The 23,433-nt window shown below is 41.0% G+C and overlaps 1 protein-coding gene across 1 annotated transcript in view; it reads left to right on the top strand.

Moving 5' to 3' along the window:
* The window catches only part of LUZP2 (leucine zipper protein 2), a 586,300-nt gene that overhangs the window by 423,462 nt on the left and 139,405 nt on the right, over positions 1-23,433 (top strand). Inside the window, exons 6-7 of the mRNA XM_044269274.1 lie at positions 16,815-16,877; positions 20,443-20,505. Of these exons, the coding sequence (XP_044125209.1) occupies positions 16,815-16,877; positions 20,443-20,505 (126 nt within the window). The remainder of the gene's footprint in view (positions 1-16,814; positions 16,878-20,442; positions 20,506-23,433) is intronic.

Below are 23,433 nucleotides of genomic sequence, written 5' to 3'. Positions count from 1 at the left end.
CTTCATGGTCAAATAGCCCTTACACAGCCTGGAGGTGTGTTTGGGGTCATTGTCCTGTTGAAAAAGAAATGATGGTCCAACTAAACGCAAACCGGATGGAATAGCATGCCGCTGCAAGATGCTGTGATAGCCATGCTGGTTCAGTATGCCTTAAATTTTGAATAAATCCCCAACAGTGTCACCAGCAAAACACCCACACCATCACACCTCCTCCTCCATGCTTCACAGTGGGAACCAGGCATGTAGAGTCCATCCGTTCACCTTTTCTGCATCGCACAAAGACACGGTGGTTGGAACCAAAGATCTCAAATTTGGACTCCATGGTCTAATGTCCATTCCTTGTGTTCTTTAGCCGAAAAAAGTCTCCTCTGCTTGTTGCCTGTCCTTAGCAGTGGTTTCCTAGCAGATATTCTACCATGAAGGCCTGATTCACACAGTCTCCTTTTAACAGTTGTTCTAGAGATGTGTCTGCTGCTAGAACTCTGTGTGATATTGACCTGGTCTCTAATCTGAGCTGCTGTTAACCTGCGATTTCTGAGGCTGGTGACTCGGATGAACTTATCCTCCGCAGCAGAGGTGACTCTTGGTCTTCCTTTCCTGGGGCGGTCCGCATGTGAGCCAGTTTCTTTGTAGCGCTTGATGGTTTTTGTGACTGCACTTGGGGACACTTTCAAAGTTTTCCCAATTTTTCGGACTGACTGACCTTCATTTCTTAAAGTAATGATGGCCACTCGTTTTTCTTTACTAAGCTGCTTTTTTTCTTGCCATAATAAAAATTCTAACAGTCTATTCAGTAGGACTATTAGCTGTGTGTCATGGAACCATGAACCAGACGTGCAACAGAGATAAGTGGAAATAAGAAGGCTTTATTGAAAAGCAAGCTGTAAGCAAAAGTCCAAACGGATGGCTAAACCGAAGCAGGTTCTTGCGTAGACAGAGGTCAGGAACCAGAAGGGTAGTCAGACGAAGCCTGGATCAGGAACCAGCAGGGTAGTCAGACGAAGCCAGGATCAGGAACCAGCAGGGTAGTCAGACAAAGCCAGGATCAGGAACCAACGGGGTAGTCAGACGAGGCCAGGATCAGGAACCAGAAGCAGCAGCAGCAGCAGTCTTAGAAGCATGTGAACACAGGAGGACCAAGCAAGGAACTGAAGCCACAGACCTCCTATATATATGAGCTAGGCATCCAGCCCCTCCCAGTGGGAAGGAGAAGCCGCAGGGTGGGAGGCTACAAGAAACCCAGAAACCAAGATGGCCGCCAGCACATGTCAAACGAAGGAGAACAGTAAGAAGGTAAGACCATGACAGTACCTCCCCCTCAAGGGCCCCTCCTCCGCGGAGTAAGGAACGGTTTCTGAGGGAAGCGTGCGTGGAAGGCTCGGAGCAAAGCAGGAGCATGGACATCTGCGGAGGGAACCCAGGAACGCTCCTCTGGACCATAACCACGCCAATGGTCCAAAAACTGCAACCGACCGCGGACCAGGCGTGAGTCCAGGATATTGCTCACCTCAAATTCCTCACGATTGCCCACTTGGACCGGACGGGGCCGAGGTACCGAGGAAGTGAAACGATTACACACCAATGGCTTCAACAGGGAGACATGAAACACGTTGGAGATCCGCATGCCAGGAGGAAGCGCAAGGGCATAGGCTACCGGGTTTACCCTGCGAAGCACTCGGAAGGGACCAACAAAGCGAGGCGCCAGCTTGGGAGTGGGCACTCGAAGGTTGAGGTTGCGGGTGGACAACCATACACGGTCTCCGACCTGGTAGGAAGGAGCGGGCGCTCGTCTGCGATCAGCCTGGAGTTTCTGGCGCTGCGCAGAGACCTCAAGGGACCTCTGGATCTGTACCCAAGAAGCACGTAGGACGGAAAGGTGATCCTCCACAGCCGGAATATCCTGGGGAGAGAATACCTCCGGTAACACGGCAGGTTGGAACCCATAATTGGCCATGAAGGGAGACGTCCCAGAGGAAGAGTTCACCGCCGTGTTCCTGGCAAACTCAGCCCAAGGCAGGAGGTCAACCCAATTGTCTTGGTGATCGGAGACATAGCAACGAAGGAATTGCTCCAAGGCCTGATTGGATCGTTCTGCGGCCCCATTGGACTGAGGGTGGTAGGCCGAGGAGAAAGAGAGATGAATCCCCAACTGGGAGCAAAAGGCGCGCCAGAACCTGGACACAAACTGACTCCCCCGATCCGACACAATCTCCTTGGGCAAACCGTGCAACCGGAAGACCTCCCTGGCGAAAATCGTGGCCAACTCTTGTGCAGAGGGTAACTTCTTGAGAGGAACACAGTGGCACATTTTGGAAAACCGATCCACAATCATGAGAATGACCGTATGGCCTCGGGATGCAGGGAGGTCCACAATGAAATCCATCCCCAGGTATGACCATGGGCGCTCCCCGGTGGCTATGGGTTGCAAAAGGCCCAACGGAAGGTGCCGAGGGGACTTACTCTGGGCACAAACGGAGCATGCCGCTACATATGCGGCGATGTCGGAACGTAGAGAAGGCCACCAGAACAGACGTGAAACAGCCCAGGACAGCTGATTCTTTCCAGGATGCCCCGCGGCCTTGGAGTTATGGTAGGTTCGCAACAACCGAGTGCGCAACTCCTCAGGCACAAAACACCTGCCGTTGGGTCTCCCAGAGGGAGCACCAGATTGAGCCGCCAAAATCTGCTCACCCAGGGGAGAGGTCAGGCTGGTGCGAATGGCGGCCAGGATCTGATTCGGAGGTATGACCGAAGTCGGAATCGACTCCTCCCCGGACAGCTCGGAGTACTGCCGTGATAAGGCATCCGCTCTGATGTTCTTGGAACCGGGTAGGTAGGAGACCACGTAATTAAAACGTGACAAGAACAGAGCCCATCTGGCCTGACGTAATGTCAATCTCTTGGCCTCAGAAAGGTAGGTCAGATTCTTGTGGTCCGTCAGGATGAGAACCGGAACCACCGAACCCTCGAGCAAGTGCCTCCATTCTTTAAGGGCCTGCACGATGGCCAATAACTCCCTGTCACCAATCTGATAGTTGCACTCCGCGGAAGACAGTTTCCGGGAGTAAAACCCACAGGGAAGCAGAGGACCCTCGGGTGTCCTACGCTGAGACAGAAGGGCGCCTACTCCCGTCTCAGACGCGTCCACCTCGAGGACAAAGGGCAACCCAGGGTTGGGATGCGACAGAATCGGAGCCGACACAAAGGCGGACTTTAGAGCCTCAAAAGCTCGGATGGCCTCGAGCGGCCAGACCTGGAAATTACTGCCCTTCCTGGTCAGATCCGTGAGAGGCTTGGCTAGCATAGAAAAGTCCCTGATGAACTTCCGATAATAATTGGCGAAGCCCAAAAAGCGCTGCAGGGCACGGAGACCACTGGGCTGGGGCCACTGTAAGACAGCCGAAACCTTCTCAGGATCCATGGAGAACCCCTCAGCGGAAATGATGTAACCTAAGAAGGTTACCTGGGATCGGTGAAACTCGCATTTCTCAAGCTTACCGAACAGCCTGTTCTCTCGTAACCGTTGCAACACTCGTCTGACATCCATAATGTGGGCCTCCATGGATTCAGAATATACCAAGATGTCATCCAAATAGACCACCACACACTGCTGCAACAGGTCACGGAAAACATCGTTGATGAATTCCTGGAAGACTGCAGGCGCATTGCACAACCCAAAGGGCATAACCAAGGATTCATAATGACCGGTCCTGGTGTTAAACGCGGTCTTCCACTCATCGCCCGCCTTGATCCTTACCAGGTTATATGCCGCCCTCAGGTCGAGTTTGGTAAAGACCGTGGCCCCTTTGAGGCGATCGAACAGCTCGGAAATCAAGGGTATCGGGTAAGCATTCTTGATCGTGATGCGATTGAGACCCCTGTAATCGATACAAGGCCTCAACTCACCGCCCTTCTTTTTCACAAAGAAAAATCCAGCCCCTGCCGGGGACGAGGATTTGCGAATGTGTCCGCGTGAAAGCGCCTCCCTCACGTACTCCTCCATGGCCTCATTCTCCGCTACCGACAGTGGGTAGACTTTGCCACGAGGAGGAACGGCACCAGATTGTAACTCTATGGCACAATTGTATGGGCGGTGCGGAGGTAGGGCAACCGCGCGCACCTTATCGAATACATCCCGGTACTCTTCGTATTCAGGAGGCAACAGAGAGTCCGAGGAAGTACACAGCAACTTGACAGGCCCATGGATGCAACTAGCCCCACACTGCGGTGACCACGAGAGGATCTCGGCCGATCTCCAATCGAAAGTCGGATTATGCTTCTGGAGCCAGGGGTACCCCAAGACCACCGAGTAGTGTGGAGACGAAATCACCTGGAGACAGACCGACTCTCTGTGAACGGCACCAATGGCTATCCCCACTGGAAGGGTCTCATGAGTCACGTGTGGCAGCAGAAGTGGTCTGCCGTCTATCGCCTCAAGAGCCAGTGGGGAACCTCGAGGCTGCAGAGGAATGGAATTGGCGGCAGCGAACACACTATCAATGAACAAACCACCAGCACCAGAGTCCACCAACGCCTGGGTCGTCACCGAGCCCCCGACCCAGGAGAGGACAACAGTGATCAGTGGTTTGTCAACACGGGAAACCGGGGACGAGGAGACTCCACCCAAGATCTGCCCCCGACAGGATCTCAGGTGCGAGCGTTTCCCGGACGGTTCGGACATGCCAACCGAAAATGCCCACCGAGACCACAGTACATGCATCGGCCCTCGCGTCTCCGGAGTACCCTCTCCCCCTCGGACAGGCGAGCAAACCCCAGCTGCATGGGTTCACCCCCAGACAAGTCATCCCCAGGAGGCGTGGGAGGAGAGGGAGGCACGGGTGGGACAGCAAACGTAGGCGCCAATCTGTTAGAAGGCCTCCGCAGGCTCTCCTTAAAGGAAGGTCTCTCCCTGAGTCTGGTGTCAATCAAAATCAGGAAAGAAATAAGAGACTCGAGCTCCACTGGTAGGTCCTTAGCTGCAACCTCATCCTTCAAGGCATCCGAGAGACCATGAGAGAAAGCAGCGACCAGAGCCTAATTATTCCAGCCCACCTCTGCTGCCAGGGTACGAAACTCAATGGCGTATTCAGCTACGGATCGTGAACCCTGTCTGATGGACATAAGGAGCTTCGCAGCAGAGGCAGCACGAGCCGGCACATCGAATACCTTCCGAAGAGAAGCAACAAAACCGGAAAACTCGGCAACCACCGGATTGTTGTTCTCCCATAAAGGGCTGGCCCAGGCCAAGGCCTTGTCCGAGAGCAGCGAGATCAAGAAGCCCACCTTTGATCTCTCAGTAGGAAAGGCATGTGGCAGCAACTCGAAATAAATGCCCACCTGGTTAAGGAAACCTCGGCACTGAGTTGGCTCTCCCCCAAAGCGCTGTGGAAGGGGGGCAGAACCGGTCATACCCCGAGACACCGCAGGCGCAGCAACAGGTGTCGGGGTAGACTCTGGCGCAACAACCGGAGCGGCAGTAGGAGCGGGCCCAGGAGCGACAACCGACCCATCGGCAACGGAAGCGAAATGAGCCGTGCGTTCAAGCAGGGTTTGCAACGCCACAGCGAACCGACCCAACAGGTGATCCTGCTGATCAAGTCTGGCAACCAGCGTAGGTAGCGAGGATGGCCCTGTACCATCAAAATTCATGGCTTGGTCCTAATGTCATGGAACCATGAACCAGACGTGCAACAGAGATAAGTGGAAATAAGAAGGCTTTATTGAAAAGCAAGCTGTAAGCAAAAGTCCAAACGGATGGCTAAACCGAAGCAGGGTCTTGCGTAGACAGAGGTCAGGAACCAGAAGGGTAGTCAGACGAAGCCTGGATCAGGAACCAGCAGGGTAGTCAGACGAAGCCAGGATCAGGAACCAGCAGGGTAGTCAGACGAAGCCAGGATCAGGAACCAACGGGGTAGTCAGACGAGGCCAGGATCAGGAACCAGAAGCAGCAGCAGCAGTCTTAGAAGCATGTGAACACAGGAGGACCAAGCAAGGAACTGAAGCCACAGACCTCCTATATATATGAGCTAGGCATCCAGCCCCTCCCAGTGGGAAAGAGAAGCCGCAGGGTGGGAGGCTACAAGAAACCCAGAAACCAAGATGGCCGCCAGCACATGTCAAACGAAGGAGAACAGTAAGAAGGTAAGACCATGACACTGTGTATCCACCTGACTTCTCCACAACGCAACTGATGGTCCTAACCCCATTTATAAGGCAAGAAATCCCACTTATTAAACCTGACAGGGCACACCTGTGAAGTGAAAACCATTTCAGGTGACTACCTCTTGAAGCTCATCAAGAGAATACCAAGAGTGTGCATAGCAGTAATCAAAGCAAAAGGTGGCTACTTTGAAAAACCTAGAATATGACATATTTTTTGTTGATTCACACTTTATTGTTATGTATATAATTCCACATGTGTTAATTCATAGTTTTGATGCCTTCAGTGTGAATCTACAATTTTCATAATCATGAAAATAGAGAAAACTCTTTGAATGAGAAGGTGTGTCCAAACTTTTGGTCTGTACTGTATATATATATATATATATGGCTGTGTATTGAGTTACTTTGAGGGCACACCAAATTTACACTGTTATACAAGCTGTACCAGTGTACAGCTTGTATAACAGTGTAAATTTGGTGTGCCCTCAAAGTAACTCAATACACTTTGCATTGTATGTAAGTGTTATATCTTCAGTGTTGTCCTTTGAAAAGATATAATAAAATATTTACAAAAATGTGAGGGGTATACTCACTTTTGTGAGATACTGTAACTGGACAAAAGCTGATGGCTATCTAGTACCATCTATTGGATTGGTAACCTATAAATCAAAAACTGTCCCTTCAACAGGCATTGGAACTTGACTTAGGATATTAGCCAAAACCAGAATTGTTTCCAAAAAAAAAAAAATTTGAAATGAGTGAATTGATTCTAAAATTCAGAAATTCAATCTAAATGCTGCAAAAAGTTCTGATTATACTGAATTTGAATTTTGTGTCCTTCGATTTGGGAGAATCAAGAAGAGAGAGATAGACTTTACAGGCAATTGAAGCACTTTTGATCCAAGTCGTATTTATTTGGACCCAAATTGAATCAGATGGTCAAATTGGATCTGGATTAAATTCCAAGAAATTTCTCTAAAAGGCACCCAACTGCAGACAGCTGTTTTAGGGTTTTAGCCCCTCATCAGTGCAAAGTAGGGTACTAAATGTCTGGTTAAATGTAAGTAGGTCTGACAAAATAAAGTTTCTCCTTGTGGAGATCATCAAGTTGGCATAGTCCAGTCAATGCTCGCTTAGAAAAAAGATCTCTAGTACCACCTATTGGATGGAAAGTGGAGAAGCTATCTCACTTATAGGAAAGGAATATAACTACATTGGTTCAAATTTCAACTATAACATATAAAAACGGTCTTATAATGAGTCTAACCGGGCTGAAGAAATTTCCCCAGGTATTTAACAGGAATGTTGTTCTATAGAAGACCAGTGTCACTTTGAGGAGCACATGAACTGTTATGAAGTTCTTAAATATTCGTTCTACTCTAGGATAACTTTAAAATGCAAAGCAGCATAAAAGAATATTGGGACATTTACAGATTTGCTATTATAACCATGTGTGTACTGATTTTATGAATAGCATATGGTAAATGTGTTTCTATAATGTTGTCCATGAGAGACTTTCTAGACAAAAACTATTCTAAAATGCCAATTTGCGGTTAGTGTTTTCCATTGATGGGGTTTTCATGTAAACATTTACCTTATGTTCAGTATAAAAAAATATACTCAAGGTGACTCTACTATGGAAATATCTTCTTTTTAATGCTGGCATCAAATACACATAGAACAATCAAATGTTGTGCTTCAGAAGGCTAGAAAGCATAGAAGACTGAAGTGTAAGAGTACCACAGAATGGATTGTACTGAAAAATCCTCAAGAGAAAGACCATAGAAATTGCATATTCCAAAGCACCCATGAAATGACACCATAAAATGAGACATTTAGACTATGTTCACATTAGATTTTCCTATAGAAATTTGTAACAGGCATTTATAGTGCAATCCATGGCAGAACTCCAAGGCTGACAACTGGATTTTTGCCTGAGATTTGTATTGTGCAGAGCTGACATCCACACAACGACAAGCCTATTTCAGTAAGGCAATTCTGCCATTTCCCAGGTGAAGTCACATGAATTCTACATCAAGAAGTGACATAGACTGCATGCTGGCTCAGTGGGTAGAACTGTTATCTGGAAGCCCTGGGTTCAAATCTGACCCCTCAAAAAAAATCTGCATCTTCTCTTGATGCTTGACTGGGTTTCCTCCAGCTCCTTCTATGCTCTAAAAAATATATCAAAAGGTAAATTGGTTTCCTATAAAAATTTACCATAGTTGGTCTTGGGGGTGAGTGCCTATAACTGGGTCCCCTGCTCTACAACTATTCCTGTGCTTTAAACTCCTTGTTTGAGAACACCACATTACAAATGTAGATTTCAGATTAATTCATGGGAAAAAAATCTGCTCTGTATGAGAATAATGGTAAATGGAACAACAGAAAATAAGACATGGTGTTGGAATCTGCATGTAATTTATGCTGTGTGAACATAGACTTATTGTGAAGTTATTTATTAGGACATATTTCAGAGTCCCTGTACAATAATATCTTCGCTAAATCATTTGCTAACTGGCTTGACAATGTTCTGCATAATAAATGAAGACTAAAGCTGGCCATACAAATTCAATAGTTGTTGGCTGAACAATTGTTCAGATGACAGCTATCTCTCCTGTCTCCCACATACACATATGTGTTCAGCTCAGCCAAACATGTCTGTTTATCCTATAGGGAGAGAAGAGAAAGCCACTGCCAGAAAGTTCTGACAGCAGCTTATCTCCCAAGAGAACATAGAGCACAATAGAACTATAAGTAACAGCACACTGCTCTAAATGCACAAAGATATAAGCAAACGAGTAATGCAAAATAAACTGCTTGGCTGCTATACTTACTGTTAGAAAAAATAGAAGCTCTTTGCGCATATTATTGATTAAAAATATGTTGGGCCCATCTACCGGCGACAAGGTGGCTTCCAACAGACAGGACCTACTATAACACATGCCTCTCCTGGGCTTTCAGCCTACAATATGGGCAAAGTACAGCTATGTAATCCTGCTAATTAAAAACACCCGGTAAATGGGTGGTGGTGCACAGTTCAAAATCACCAACAGGGATATGAGAATTCAGGTACACGCTAGCAGTTTATTGACTGAAACACAATACAATAGAACTACAAGTAACAGCACACTGCTTATCAAATGCACAAAGATATAAACAATGTATAAAAAATAAACTGTTAGCGTGGACCTGTGCACCTGCGTTCTCATATCTATACATTATGGAGGAGCTGTTTTTTTATTTTTTTATTTTCCTCTGTTGGTGATTTTGGACCGTGCACCACTGCCCATTTACTGGGTGTTTTTATTCAGCAGGATTACATAGCTGTATTTTGCCTATATTTTAGGCTGAAAGCCCAGGAGAGGCATGTAACTTATAGCTGGGTCCTACTTTGCCCATATTGTAGGCTGTTAGCCCAGGAGAGGCATGTGTTAGAGTAGGTCCCGTCTATTGGAAGCCACCTTGTCGTTGGTAGATGGGCCCGACATATTTTTGATCAATAAAATGCGCAAGGAACTTCTATTTTTTATAACAGTAAGTATAGCAACCAAGCAGTTTATTTTGCATTCATCATTTGCTTATATCTTTGTGCATTTGACAAGCAGTGTGCTGTTACTTGTAGTTCTATTGTATTGTGTTTCAGCCAAGGTAGTGTGCACTTGCGTTCTCATATCTATGCATTATGGAGGTGCTGGTTCATTAATTTTTTTCTCTTCATTTATTATGTTTTCTCTTTTAGAGAACATACAGATCAGGAAATAATATTAATTTCACAGTACCCCCCCCCCCCCCCCCCGCCATTCTTGTCTCCCTCAATATCATCTATCAGGGAAGAGTCAGGAGATCCCCACACACATTAGATTATCAGCTGAATCTGCTATTCTTGGCGGGTTTGGCCTACAAAAGTATGAAGAGTATGGCGAGCTTAATTCCAAGGGTGTTAAACCACCTGTCTAATGCTTCCCCATTCATATAAGATAATTGTTGGTCACAATGGCTGATTCTGACCATTTCAGTTGAGCAATGGTTTTAAAATTATACAGCAGCTATTTTAATGATGGGAAATGGCAGACTGTTATCTGCCAAAAATGTGATCTGTCCATGTTGTTCAATGGAAAACACCAGTGTATAGCATGAAAAGCCAAATACTGACTCTGATCAACCAGTTAGGTATGGCATGTTTCTGGTGGGATTGTTCATGTAAATCATGACGATTGATCAGCTGGATTCTGGTAGATCAGAATCTCTTGTGTATATCCAGGTTAAATTTTGTGGAGACCTAGAGTTGTTAGATCCACTAGGTACTCACAGAACTCTTCACAGCAGCAGCAAATACATCCCCAGGAGTGAAAAGGAACAAAGGAGGAAAATGTATTTGAGATATTGGTTGGCTTTCAACTGGGAAATTCATCCATACAGTAGCTACAGCCAGACTCTCACTGCTGCATTTTAGCTCATTGTCTAGACTAAAGGTTGTATTACATTGGCCGATATTTTGGTAGATAATCTCTAACAAGCGTTCGCATAAACTCTCGTTAGCCATTATCTTACAATGTAATACTGCCACCAATGGCCCGATGAACGAGCAAACGCTGAGCATGCTTAAAAATCTGCACTTGCCAGTGGCAGATTATGCTGTCTAATAGTAATATGCCGCCGGCAAACCACCAGACAGTATGGGAATGAGGGATGGAATTACAATTTCTCCTAACCATGCTGCAGAGGAAATTGCTGCAATGAAATAGTCTCCTCTGCTAGCTAGCAAGTGATTGCTGCCTGTCTAATACAGGATTTACAGTAATACATGTAGCAGTAAAGGTAAATGGGATTATGGTATTGTCTCTCTCATATGTAATTATTAAGGTCATTGAGCAAATTCAATGAACTGCACTTAACCCTATGTACATTTGTGCATTTTCCATTGTTGATATACCAGATATGCCAGGTGGATATAGGTGTTTTTATGTCGGAATGTACTAATTAACCAGTCTAGGGCATCAATTAGTTTTTGACCCCCATAACCACCTAAATAAGTCAAGTTGAAAATTAGTCTGGCTTATTAATATCAGTATTTTTTTTTTATTGGATAATTTATGTTGTGATGTTTTGGAAGCATAATTTTAGTTTTCCAAAAGGTATGACACAAGGGATTAAAATCCTAAATGTCTGTATAGCAGGCTACTTTAGTAGTCCTTTCTCTTTAATTCCTTGTAATGTAAATGCCTAGTGATGCCTGATACCTGGCCACATTTGAAGATATTGGGATCTGCACACCTTTAAATGGGGTGGGTGCTCATAGAGGATCAAGCAATTGTAGGTAGGAATCTATGGCACACCACACATTTTGATATTGAAGGTAATGGTTTTAATTCCTTAATACATTATTTTGTCTTTACAACACTTTGTGTTATTCCACATCCAGCATTTTACATATCAGGCATAGCATAGGGTCATATATAGGAGTCCCGACGTTTCGGTCAATTATGACCTTTATCAAGGGATCTGCTGCCCATGTATCTGTGTTTGAGGCTGGATATCTGATACCTGGCCACATTCCTGAAGTATAAAGTAACTGTACAAGTGTATTGACCTTTAGGTGGGGCTAGGAGACTAGAAAACACTTGTAACTGAGCTCCATTGAAGCCACTATCAGGGTAAGATGTCTTGCTACCAAAACCTTTCTTGATATCATATGGGCGTCGGCCAAGTGACATGTTGGGCCCTGGTCGATAGGAGCTGGCTCATTTGTTGATGGCCTTGTGTGGCTTACTTACTTTACTCTGTATGTTATCTCTCTCTCTCTCTCTCTCTCTCTCTATATATATATATATATATATATATATATATAGCAAAAAAAGTAAGGCAGCACTCCGGTCTTCCAGTGAATAGGTAAATACTTTATTACACCCAACAGCAATGCAGCATTTCAGCTCTCTCAATGGCGCCTTTGTAAAGCTTATGTATATAAGTATATAAGTATATATATATATATATATATATATATATATAGATAGATAGATAGATAGATATATTATATATATATATATATATTGTGCATGGACACCCCACACTTGGACTTTCATTGCAAACTGATAGAATTTTTTTCACTTCTAATAACCTCAAGAAGGAATAATAAAGTAATGGCACTTCGTAGAATCATAAAAATAGATGTTACAGATTTGTTATCACAAGGGGGATGCAAGTAGTTGCTCAAACAGACATGTTAAAGGGGTTGTGTCACAAACTGTATTCTATATTTTTCTAACCAGCACCTGGATCTGAATACTTTTGTAATCACATATAATTAAAAATGTATTATATTCAGTGAGCTATTCAATAAAACCTATCTGTATAGCGCCACCTGCTTTTTGCTCTTTTCCTGTTTTCTTGTCCACCTAATTGAACTGGTCAAACATTCTCAGTTATAATATTTAACTGCCTCCAGACATATGTTCTGTTAGAATATTTGGCAGTTACAGAGAAAGAACTGCAACAGAAAGTATACTCCCCCTGAGTTTCCAGGCTAAAGATAATTTAGCAGAGCTATTGGAGCAGTGAATGTGGAGATCTCTGGACCCATTTGCACTACAGGGTTAGTTCTAGCTTTGTTGCAAAGGTATTGTCATGATGTCTGATTTTCCTTTTTTATATCAGTCATGGCATAACCCCTTTAAAAGAGGTTATAGCTCCTCTTTACAGTAAAACTCCAAGTAAATTTTCATAATCTGTAGCAACCTCCACTACAACCGACTTCTGGTACTCCCTGCACATAATACTTTTGTCACTCTGATCTTTGCTCCATTTTAGCTTCTTACTTCTTCATTAGGACAAATGAACAGGGAAAATGATCTGACAGAGAACAGCTGGTGGGTAGAGCAGGAAGTCGCTAAGGTGCAGCTTCAGCCAATAACTGCAGAGCAGGAAGTGATGTCAGAGAAAGATGCATCATTTTGAAAAACTATACACAGCATCTTGGAAACATATTTACGGAACCAAAATGAAAGAATTAATGACCTTGATAATGTTAAATGGCCCTACTTGCCTACGTAACTGCCGTTTCATTTTATAAGGCTACACATTTCTGTTCTGACACATTTGCTAAATGTTTCTAGCTAGTCATCGACTATTCAGATGTACTAATTGTGTTCATGACTCATGACATTGTGAGAACTGCTTTTCTATTCTCTAAAGATAATACGCTCTTTACATTTCAATAAGTTTATCTTCAATATTGAAAGTTCTTTATTACTTTCTATTACAGGTATAATGGAAAAGAAATAAATATATTTTTTTGCGGTAGTGAGAGCATGTTTATCATTGCAACATTTTTTTTTTATTTTTTTACTAGATTCATGTCCTTTTACAATGTAGAATACAAAGATGTTTAAGGACTATGGGTAAAAGTACTGAAATATGTCTGCTCTAATGGTACACAGTGTACAGAACAAAGGCACTAAATAAGAAATAAAGCATATCAGTATATGTCATTTTATTGACTTAAAAACATTATCTAAATGAAGGGCCATCCAATATACTATATGCTATACAATGCATTCAAAAAGTTGTCAGGCTCTTTCACTTTTTTAACAATTTGTTATGTTTTTATGCCTTATTAAAATAAAAATAAAAATACCATCATTCTGCACTCAACACCCCATAATAACAAACAGCAAACAAAATATTTTAAATCTTTGCTAATTTATTGAACAGAAACTAAAATCTTGTATTGACATAAGTATTTAGACTCTTTTTTCAGGACTTATATGAAGCCCCTTTGGCAGTGATTACAGCATCAGCTCTTCTTGGGCATGGTTTGCAACTGAATTTGGGGATTTTCTGCCATTCTTCTCTGCAGATTCTCTGAAGCTCTGTCAGGTTGGATGTGGACTATTGGTGGACAGCCATTTCAGGTCTCTCAAGAGATAGGGATAGGTTTAAGTCAGGGCTCCAGACTGTCACCTTAGAGTTATCCCTAAGACATTCTTGTGTTGTCTTGGCTTTGTACTTAGGGTCATTGTCTTATTGGAAGAATAACTTTCATCCCAATCTGAAGTCCAGAGCTCTCTGGATCAGATTTTTATTAATTTCTCTGCTCCATGCAGCTTTTTCTCAACCATGATCAGTCTGCCTGTCTCAGCTGCTGAAAAACACCCCACAGCATGATGCTGCCACAACAATACTTCACTCTATAGATGTTATTGGGCAGGAGAACAGCAGGGACTGGTTTCAATACATGATGCTTAGAATTTGAGTCCAAAATATTCAATTTATCTTTTATCAGAGCACAGAATCCTGTTTTTCATGGTTAAAGAGTAAATTAGTTTTTTTTTTTGTTTAGTTTTTTACTCCAGTTGGGCTTTTATGTGTCCTTTACTGGGAAGAGGCTTCTTTCTAGCCACTCTGCTATAATGCCCAGAATAGTGGAGTGCTGCAGTAATGGCTGACCTTCTGGAAGTTCCCCCCATCTGCACACAAGATCTTTGGAGCTCAGCCAGAGTGACCATTTGGGTCTTGGTCGCCTTACCTACCAAGGCCATTCTCCCAATTACTTAGTTTGCTATGGTGGTCAGTAGTGATGAGCGGCATAGGCAATATCCAAATTCACAATATTTCGCAAATGTTTGGATGAAATATTCGCAAATTCAAGAATTCATAATCTCCAGTCATTATTTATTTGATTGTGAAAATTGGCAATGTAATATATTTGTGATAAAAATTTGCGATTAGAATATTTGCGATCAACACTAAAGGGTAGGCAACTTTCCTATTGGTTGCTAGGGATGTTGCTAAATGCCGATATTCACGATAAATTTGCGAAAAATTCACAATTACTATATTCATGATCAACACTAGTCGCAAATACGAATATCTAGCACTAGATTCTAAATATTAGCGATTTCTCAAAGTGGCGATATTTGCAATAAAAATTAGCAATTTGAATATTTACGCTCAACACTAGTGGTCAGCACTAGGAAGAGTCCTGTTTGTTCCAAATTTCTTCCATTTAAGAATTATGAAAGCCACTACACTCTTGTAAACCTTCAATGCTGCAAAAAAGTTTCTTATGCCTCCACACAATCATGCCTCTGAGCTCTACAGGCAAATCTTTCCACCTCATGACTTGGTTTTTGCTCTGAAATGCATTGTTAGCTAAGATACCTTTGACAGGGGTGTGTCTTTGTAAATCACTTTCAATCAACTGAATTTACCACAGATGGACTCCAATCAAAGTGTATAAACATCTCAAAGATGACCAGCAGAAATATAAAAACCACTAGAGCTAAATGTCAAGTGTCATAAAAAATTGGTCTGAATATTTGTGTCCATATGCAGCCTTAGTTTTTTTCTTTTTAATAAATTAGCATTTTATTAAATTTCCATTTATTAATTCTGCTTGCATATGAACCCTATCTAGCAACAAAAGCTTACATGGGATTTATAGAGGGACAATTTAGTAGTTAGATCACATGTATTTGTATCTTTTCTTATGCATCTAAAATTTGTAATTACTGTTGTATCTGCTGCATGGCATTGGTTGTTGTTTTGGCTTATTTTACTAGTAGCTATGTATAACAAAAAAATATTGTGGTACCATGTTAGCCAATACCATTTATGTCATGTTAAATACCTTTGTGTCATAAAGGACAACAGAATTATAAGAGGAATCCTTTATTGGCTCAACAAAAAACTATGAGGGACACTTACCATCTACCTATATCTGTTATTTGATATTAAAAAAAAGTTACAAACCCTGTTTAGCGAGTCTTTGAATATCACAGCGATTAAATCTAGTTGCAACTGACATTTATACTCTGTCCTCAAAAGTTTCCAAAAGGCGAGGGCATTGCTTGGTGGTGGCCATCGGCCTGGCCCATTAATCATCATTCAGCCCAGGTGTCAATAATGGCTTAAAACTACACTATGTACAAGCCTAACTAAGTCATACATTAAAGGCCTCCTCAAGCAGAGAAGGGTACAGATGTAGCAGGGTAACACACAAACTCTTAACTCAAATTTCTTAACTCATTGTGTTTACTTGAAACAAAAGCCATTGAAAAGCAATTGAAGGAGTTTCCTTAACGCATTTAGTTTAGATAACACGTCTCATAAAGCATGTGTGTTAACTCTACTACATCCGTACATTAAGACCAGCATAGTGCACACTATTCAGGCTTATATTTTGAAGCTTTTGGAGCACAAAGCTTTAGGCAAGTTTACAAATGACTATTGAAAGAAGGGCACAACACTTAGGTACTGTTACACTAAGACTAATCTTTAAGATAAGCCAAAGCAATGCAAATGAGGTTTTGTCACATATGAAAGGGTTAATATAAACATCTTTACAATAGCTATTTCACTTGACACATTACTTTGCATTGATCAAAAGCTTTATGCACAGTCTACCTATTCGAACTCCACCCCTGAGGAGCAGTTTAGCAAGAGGTATGTTCTGTGAGGTTAAAGTTTAAAGGACATCTAATTGTAGAAACTGACTTTTATGTAAGTAAAGTTGAATCGGTTCAACTTTGCTTTTGTCGTTGATGCAAAATATTGGGAAAAAAAATATTGGATTTTGTTTTGTGGATGTTTAGCAATAAATATGTCTCATGTTATCTGATTACCATCTAAGTATTTTTATTTATTTCTAGAACAAAAGCTTGAAAAACAAGCTGATGTCAGGAAGCAAGCTTTGTGGTCTTCGCGCTGAGGAGGTGCGTGCAATCAACTTCTCATATAGTGTCTGAAAGTAAATTGAATTCTCTAGATATTTCACCTACATTTCAAGGAAAAGTGTGTTTAATAGATTTGATATCAATGCTAGTATTCTATGCTTCTTTGTGAGAAGAGATTATATATCACAATGCATTTAGAAAGAGCCATTTAACACTTTCATGACTGGGCCCAAAAAAGGCTTGAATGTCCAGGCAACTTTTTGTGATTTTGTGCATGAGGTGGTATAGTGGCCATAGCTTTTTATTTATTTGACTACCAAAATAATTATTGCAAAGATTTTTACTTGACAATTAAGTTTTTTAATTAGAATGATTTTTTAAGAGTTTTTTTAAGGTTTAATTTGGAAGAAAACTGCTAATTGTTATTAAAAAGTATTATTTTTTATTATAGTTTTTTAATATTAAAACTGAAACAAAAACTAATTATTGCAATGGGTTCTCTATTTTGTGATGATCCTTTTTTATATAAAACATGTGTAAGTTTGAGAGAACAGGGCTACTTTGGTGACAGTTTCTATTAGCCACAACATTTTTATTTTTATTTATTTTTTTACATTTTTTTATTTGTATTTTTTACTTATATTTTAATTTCTTTTTGGGCACATAATATGTTCCCCTAGGAGGTCATTAAAAAACCTCTGTGAGCATAAACTTTTTTTTCCCCACTTTTTTTTCACCTTTTCCACTGTAACTGGGGTATCCACAGAAGCCCCAGTTACAGGGGCAAACAGCCCCTGCAGTTCTGCTCCTGCCCATGCTCAAGACACCCCCGGTGGCCACATAACTGCCGGAACTAAAAAAGGAAGCAGCTCTGCCGCCTCCTGCTCCTTGCAACATAAGCTCATTCAGCGCTCTCCTGATGGCATAGGAGAAGGCATAAGCCGTAATAAACAGTTACTGTCTTTTCCTCAGGGTCCCTGCTATGTCTGTCAGCCGGGATCCAACCCACTACTGCTAGATTGCAGGATCTTTAGTACTAGCGCAGATCAGCCCTGGGATTAAAGCACTGCCTGCACGGGGCATGTGCAGATAGGACGTATATACACAGTGGGCAGTGGGGAAGGGGTTAACCTCATTACTTAGAACTAATTATATAGGAAAAAATCCTGGATAACATAAAATAGCCCACATATTTGAGGATGGTATACAGATAGAGATGAGCTTCTTGACTGAATTATCCTTAGAATAGAGGTCATTTTGAATAATTGATTTGAGATTTTTTTTGTCTCTAAGTGGTAACTGTACATTACTTGTATTGAGGCATTTAACCTTGCCAGTTGGCCACCAATAGTAATAGATCTGGATCTAGACCTATACTCCAGTAAGTGTCCTAGAGTTAGGATACTCTTATACTAAATGAATGAGACACATTTTATGGACAATAACATGCAAATGATTGCTTCATTTTGAAGATCCCAATTAGTTTTACTGTCTATGAGCTCTTCAAATACCAAATATAGGCATAGGAAAGTTCCTAAAGATCATATTATTTCTCTTCCATTTCTACCACAGTAGTCAGTCATTATAATCTTTGTGCTTCATGATGATTATGTGATTTCTCTGCCCAAAGCATCCACTCCAAGTTGAGCAACCAGATAGCAAATATAAATTGTGGGGGCTTCCTATCTGAGTGGATGGTGTCCACATATTTCAAATGATGTCTCTGATTCTCTGTATCTGTTATATAAGACCTTAATTTTGCTCAGTATAGACAAATTTCTCTATTATTTTTTTAATGATTCTTTTGTCCCCTAAACTGAGTTTCCGTTTTGGTCTTGACTTGAACATTTCAGTAATATGAGATAGACTGGTTGCTAGGAATTCATATACTTCCTAGCTGCTACAGACATCTGCCTTTATTTAGGTATAATTCTTGGATGCTTGTGCAGAACAAGTCACTTTTTTTTACATTAACATGTGTGCGTGTATAAACAGGGGCATCTGCCCCAATTAATGAATCATTTTTGTATACTTGCTCTTAACAAGCCACTGTTTATTTTCCCATAACACCATGCATGTTTAAATACCATCTGCCCTAGATAAGGAACAACTCTTGAAATGTTTTAATATTAAAAACCTTACCAGTGTGATAGTGCAGTGTGTTTATAAACATGCTATTTGTTAACAGCAGCAACTATGTGTTGCCAATAGCTATATATGTCAGCATCACTGACATTATTTGCTACTGCTTTCCTTGCGTTAAAGAGCTTAAAGGGGAGAAGAGGAAGAGAAAGACCAATAATTAGAAAGAAAAAAAGATACTGAGCACATATTAAAATATCTCAGAGTATCATATACCAATTTCTTGTCCAATTGGAGCATTTTTGATTTGTGTAGAATTGATTTAGCCACAAATCAATCTTTTTTTAAAAAAAATTTGCAAACTCAGACACAAAACAAATTTCAAGAAATTTGCTCATCTCTATATTCCATTTTTATTTTTTTTTATTTTTTTTTTATTTTACTTTCCGAACATGAATATGGGGACTTGGATTTTGCCTGAGCTGTTGCATTTAGAATATGCTTTACAGCAGCCGCCATGAGCCATAGACACAACAGACTAGGGGGACCCTTTCTGACTTCTATGGGAGATTTTTCTAATCATGCTTTGTGACCTGTGCATACTGAGGTCAGGAGTAGGTAGACATGCTGTAATATTACCTATTTTAAAAAGTGTATCCTGTGTTATTTATATACAGGTGATATATGTCATTGCACTTTTGCATATAAAGATAATTAGATAACTATTAAAAAGTAATCTGTACTGACCAGGAAGTGACACTTTTTATTAGGCTTGGTTTTATTTATTTTTTAATATAGATAGTGTTATGGAAATAAAAAATAACATAAGGCATTCTTTTAAAATGTATTTAGAACATGAAAACTTGCTTTAAACAATATGTCATTTTCTAATTGCACACTCCCTTTAAGTGTGGTTCGGTACAGTGCTAGTAACAGAAAAGGGGACAAGCCATGCCATTTTCATATTGTGACATTATTCAGAAAAAAAATATTTTCATTTATTAATTCTTTACTGAGAGTGCCAGAAGTGATTGACTTACAGAGCCAATCAGAAGCCATAGAACATGTTTAAGTTGGAAACACTTTATAAGTATACACTGTGTAATATTATACATACAGTCCATAATGGAAATAAATTGGATACGGTACATATTGTACAATATAGATGAGTAGATCAGTTTAATAACAGTCAATACTGCTTTATTGAGTTATGAATTCTGTATCAAAATTTCTGTTTCCATTAAGACATCCTGGAATAGTTTTCCTTTTTTTTTTCGTTTGAATATTCAATCCCATGTTTATGAATTTCTAATGCTTGAAAGAATTATTGGCATGGCTATACTGTAGTATATGAGATTTTTGAATAAAAGTCATTCTTCTGACATAATTATCTATGACTGTTTATCTGTAGGCCACATAAAAGTTTGAACTTTTTGATTTAATGAATATCAAGAATTATAAATTAAATAAAAAATAGTTATTGTTGTAATTATGAATGCTGTTTTTCATTTATTTCTTTCAGTCTAAACGTATACAAGCCCAACTGAAAGAGCTTCGGTATGGAAAGAAAGATTTAGTTTCAAAGGTACATTCCTTATCTGAGTGTATTTCCTATTGTGGCAATGTTACTTTGAAGGTTTTTTTTTAATCTATTTATTATTCAATTTTGTTTATCCTGTTAAATGGCATTTTTGTACCAGTATAACATAAGTTTGTATTGTTAAATAGAAATAATTATTTTGGAGTTAAATAAGGAATTTCTATTATAAGCAATTTTATTGAAGCTAAAAAGAGGCTAATACCCCCTGGACTTTGGCAACTAAGAGCAATCATGACTCCTTGCAGGTCAATCATGATACGAACTACAAATCCCTGATTCCTTGTAATCACTAGACATCTTGTGATTGTTATGTTTGCAGTGCACTCTATATCACTTCATGTGTGTAAAGTAGGGAGGCAAACATGTAGCTTACCTAACCTTTTAACAAAAACTGCATTACTCAATAGTATGGTGTGTACATGAGGAATAACACTATTTCTGGCCACTATATAACTTGTATATGGAATTTTTTAGCTTTTTTTCACTGTACATGCTGAACATCTAGTTTGTAGTTTCTCCCAGACATGGTGGGTGCATAAAGAAAGTAGAAGATAATCTCCTTCCTGTCTCACAGTCACTCAGATTGAAGCCCCAGGATAACGTAGGACATTAAAAAGAAGTCCTGACCTGTACAGTTGGTAAATTTAGCACTTGTACTGAGATATCAATCTTCTATATAGCTTTGCAGTCTCTTTAGTGTCTTTCTTTGAGTTCCCTTTCACTCACGTTGTTGCTCACTCTCCCCCCCCTTAATAGACGTATATGTATATGTGTAATATTATCCCCCATGACAGACCTCACCACATCACAACCACTGGGTGGCCACATATACACACCTTGTGACAAAGTATCAGGACATTTTTTTTTATATAAGCTGGTCATTTTAGGCATAAGCATCTTAGATTATGTTGAGCCCAAAGCAAAGGTTAGGAAAGACATATCTGCATATTCGAGAAAGCCTTGCTGCTATATGTAAGTACTGTTTGGTAGTGTTGGGCGAGAATATTCGAATTGCGAATAATAATCGAGAATATCGGCACTTCAAGAATTCGCAAATATTTAGAATATAATGATATATATTCGTAATTTAGAATATTCTAGATTTTTTTTTTCATAAGTAACCTCCCTTGTTGCTTGTGGGCCAATGAGAAGGCTGCAATATATTTGTCTGAGCTTAGGAACATCCCTAGCAACCAATTGGAAAGTTGCCTACCCCTAACTATATAAGAACCTACCCAGCAGCCATTTTCTACAGTTTTTTTAAGTTCTGAGAGAGACAGCACTGTCATTGCTGTGCTCTGTGCTTTCCGCACTACATTAGATAGATAGTTAAATAGCTTATATATATATTACAGATAGTTAGTGGGAGATAGTCAGTGTAGGCTATATGCTGATATAGTGTAACTGATAGGTTCCAGTGCAGGGTGTTAGGTAGTGTCATAGGTTCTGCTGTCCATACATACATGCTACAGACATAGTGCTGTGATGTCACAAGTTCACATACTTAGTGCACCAATCAGTAATATTCAGTCAGACCTTCTAAAATATGAAGTTTCACATATTGCACCAAAATATTTGCATCATTAATTGCCGATTAGCGCAATCACGAATGTATTGGAGCACTCTAACTGTATATAAAGCTATTGCAATGTTCTGCCGTGCCAACCATTTTCTCCAGTCTCAGGAAACTTCTAGGTGCTTGGAAAATGCAGCAAAAGTGACCCATGCCTGTATTTCGCACGCATTACGCAAATATCTCATGGACAGATGATTTTTTTTTTTTTATTGTTGTAGGTTAAGACCATTGGGGTTGTCAGTATCTAGGCCAAACAATACCTTTAAATATCTCTGCAGAAAGAAATTTGTATTATCTATGTATTATGCATGTAGTTAACATAGAGTTATCTCCCAGAGAGGAGAACCATCTCACTGGAGACATTTCTTGGAAGTGGTTCCCTATGAGTCAAAATCTGACTTTCCAATAAGCCTTGGGATTTGACAAGTGAAAGACACCCGTCCTGTATGGAGACTTATTGGCAATGCTGAATGGGAAACAAATATACAAATAATTATTTCTCAAGGAAGAGAACCATCTCGCCAGCGCCGTCTCTTGGAAGTGGCTCCCTATGATTCATAATCCGACTTTCAAACAAGCCTTGGATTTTGACTCATAAGGAGCCACTTCCAAATGGTCACGCTGGTGAGATAGTTCTGTTCCTTCAGAGATGCTTCTTTCCAAATTCCTTTCCTATGGAGCATTGCCAAAAAGTCTCCATAACATATACAGGACAGATCTCTTTAAGGAGGTTCAGCACCCTGCCTTATTGTGTCACGGCCTATGGTTGTTGTGTGACACTTTCCTGCATTTGGTTGTCCGTGGCAACGTGTTGTCTTTAGTGCGTGTGGTGGCAGTGTCCCAGCCCTATGGCTGATCCCCAGGACATGATTGTCACACATGCCGTTGCCCGCGGCAACAGGTGTAGTGTGTGTTTTATGTGTGTATTCCCCTTTAAGTGGCTGTCTTCCCTTACCTTGTGTTTGAAGGGTTAATTCCCTTCTGTGTGTGTGAACACTGGGTGTGTTTGTTGGGTGTGGCTACCTGGGCCTATAAAGCCTCACTGTTAGCTCCAGTCTGTGGGTTGCTTCAGCCATGCTTAGCTGGAGCAGCCTCCTGTTATTTCACCTGCCAGTGGGGGCCACCCTTGTGGTCATACTGTCACGGCTGAGGATGGGGAAAATCCTCAGCCGTGCGATGCCAGATGATGTTAACCCCTGCTCGGCCAGGACAACAGAATTAGGGAGCAGGGAATTTATTTAGTCTTGAGAAGAGATGTCTAAGGGGGGACATGATTAACCTATACAAATATATAAATGGGCCATACAAAAAATACGGTGGAAAACTGTTCCATGTAA

Source organism: Bufo gargarizans, chromosome 10, assembly GCF_014858855.1.
Source record: "Bufo gargarizans isolate SCDJY-AF-19 chromosome 10, ASM1485885v1, whole genome shotgun sequence".
NCBI lineage: Eukaryota > Metazoa > Chordata > Amphibia > Anura > Bufonidae > Bufo > Bufo gargarizans.
Note: the sequence above shows the minus strand (reverse complement) of the source record. Positions and strands in the feature narration are given on the sequence as shown.